This window comes from Pholis gunnellus, assembly GCF_910591455.1.
Source record: "Pholis gunnellus genome assembly, chromosome: 12".
NCBI classification, from domain to species: domain Eukaryota; kingdom Metazoa; phylum Chordata; class Actinopteri; order Perciformes; family Pholidae; genus Pholis; species Pholis gunnellus.
Genome location: NC_136539.1, coordinates 13,554,131 through 13,555,368, shown reverse-complemented (window position 1 = coordinate 13,555,368; position 1,238 = coordinate 13,554,131). Strand labels below are relative to the sequence as shown.

Below are 1,238 nucleotides of genomic sequence, written 5' to 3'. Positions count from 1 at the left end.
GTATTTATCTCTCTCTCTCTCTCTTTCAGATGTAAATGGAGAAGAAGAATGTCATCAAGAGAAATTGGATATCCATATGATTGCATTAAAACACAAACAGCATCACTTCTCTCTGAAGTAATCCATTACTGACAATTAATGTCAAACTGCACGCTGGAGCAGCTTCATGCTGCCTCGCTGGGTGAAACATTGCTAATGGAAAGAAAGCTTTATAAGATCCTGCTGATCAAAACACACCTAAATGCAGCATAATGCCTTCAAAAGTGTCATGTTTATACCTGTTGACTGTGGTCTGCTGGGCGAGCGCTCTGTGGTACCTGAGTCTCTCTCGCCCGACGGGCACCTATGTCGGCCACATGTCTGTGCCTATACGCAAGGCTGCGAAACCTCCAAAAAACATCACCTTCACCAACATCCACACCCGCTCCCTTAACCCGCATGCCTTTGAATTTGTCATCAATGAGCCGAAGAAGTGCGAAAGTGACGCTCCCTTCCTGGTCATCCTCATCAGCACCACACACAAGGAGTTTGATGCGCGGCAGGCCATCCGGGAGACCTGGGGGGATGAGAGCACCTTCGGCGACATCAACATCCTCACCATCTTTCTGCTGGGCAGGAACACAGACCCCGTCCTGAACCAGATGGTGGAGCAGGAGAGCCAGATCTTCCATGACATTGTGGTGGAGAACTTTATTGATTCCTACCACAACCTCACCCTCAAGACCATGATGGGCATGCGCTGGGTGGCTACCTTCTGCCCCAAAGCGCAGTATGTCATGAAGACCGACAGCGACATCTTCGTCAACATGGACAATCTGATCTACAAGCTCCTGAAGCCCACCACCAAGCCCAGGAGGAGATATTTTACTGGCTATGTTATAAACGGTGGTCCCATCAGGGATATGCGCAGTAAGTGGTATATGTCCAGGGACTTGTATCCCGACAGTAGATACCCGCCTTTCTGCTCAGGCACCGGCTACGTGTTCTCAACAGACGTCGCTGAGCTTATCTTCAAGACTTCATTACACACAAGACTGTTGCACCTGGAGGATGTGTATGTGGGACTGTGTTTGCGTAAGCTGGGTATACACCCGTATCAGAACAGTGGTTTTAATCACTGGAAAATGGCCTACAGTCTCTGCAGGTACAGACGGGTTATCACCGTGCACCAGATCTCCCCGGAGGAGATGCACCGCATTTGGAACGACATGTCCAGCAAGAAGCACCTGAGATGTTAA

The 1,238-nt window shown here is 49.4% G+C and overlaps 1 protein-coding gene across 1 annotated transcript; it reads left to right on the top strand.

Annotated features, from left to right (window-relative positions):
- Nucleotides 1-242: 242 nt before the first annotated feature.
- Nucleotides 243-1,238, top strand: b3galt1b (UDP-Gal:betaGlcNAc beta 1,3-galactosyltransferase, polypeptide 1b; the record flags this gene model as incomplete). Its single annotated transcript, XM_079170508.1, has 1 exon — nt 243-1,238. The coding sequence occupies exon 1, from the start codon at nt 252-254 to the stop codon at nt 1,236-1,238; it is 987 nt and encodes a 328-aa protein (XP_079026634.1). The 5' UTR covers nt 243-251.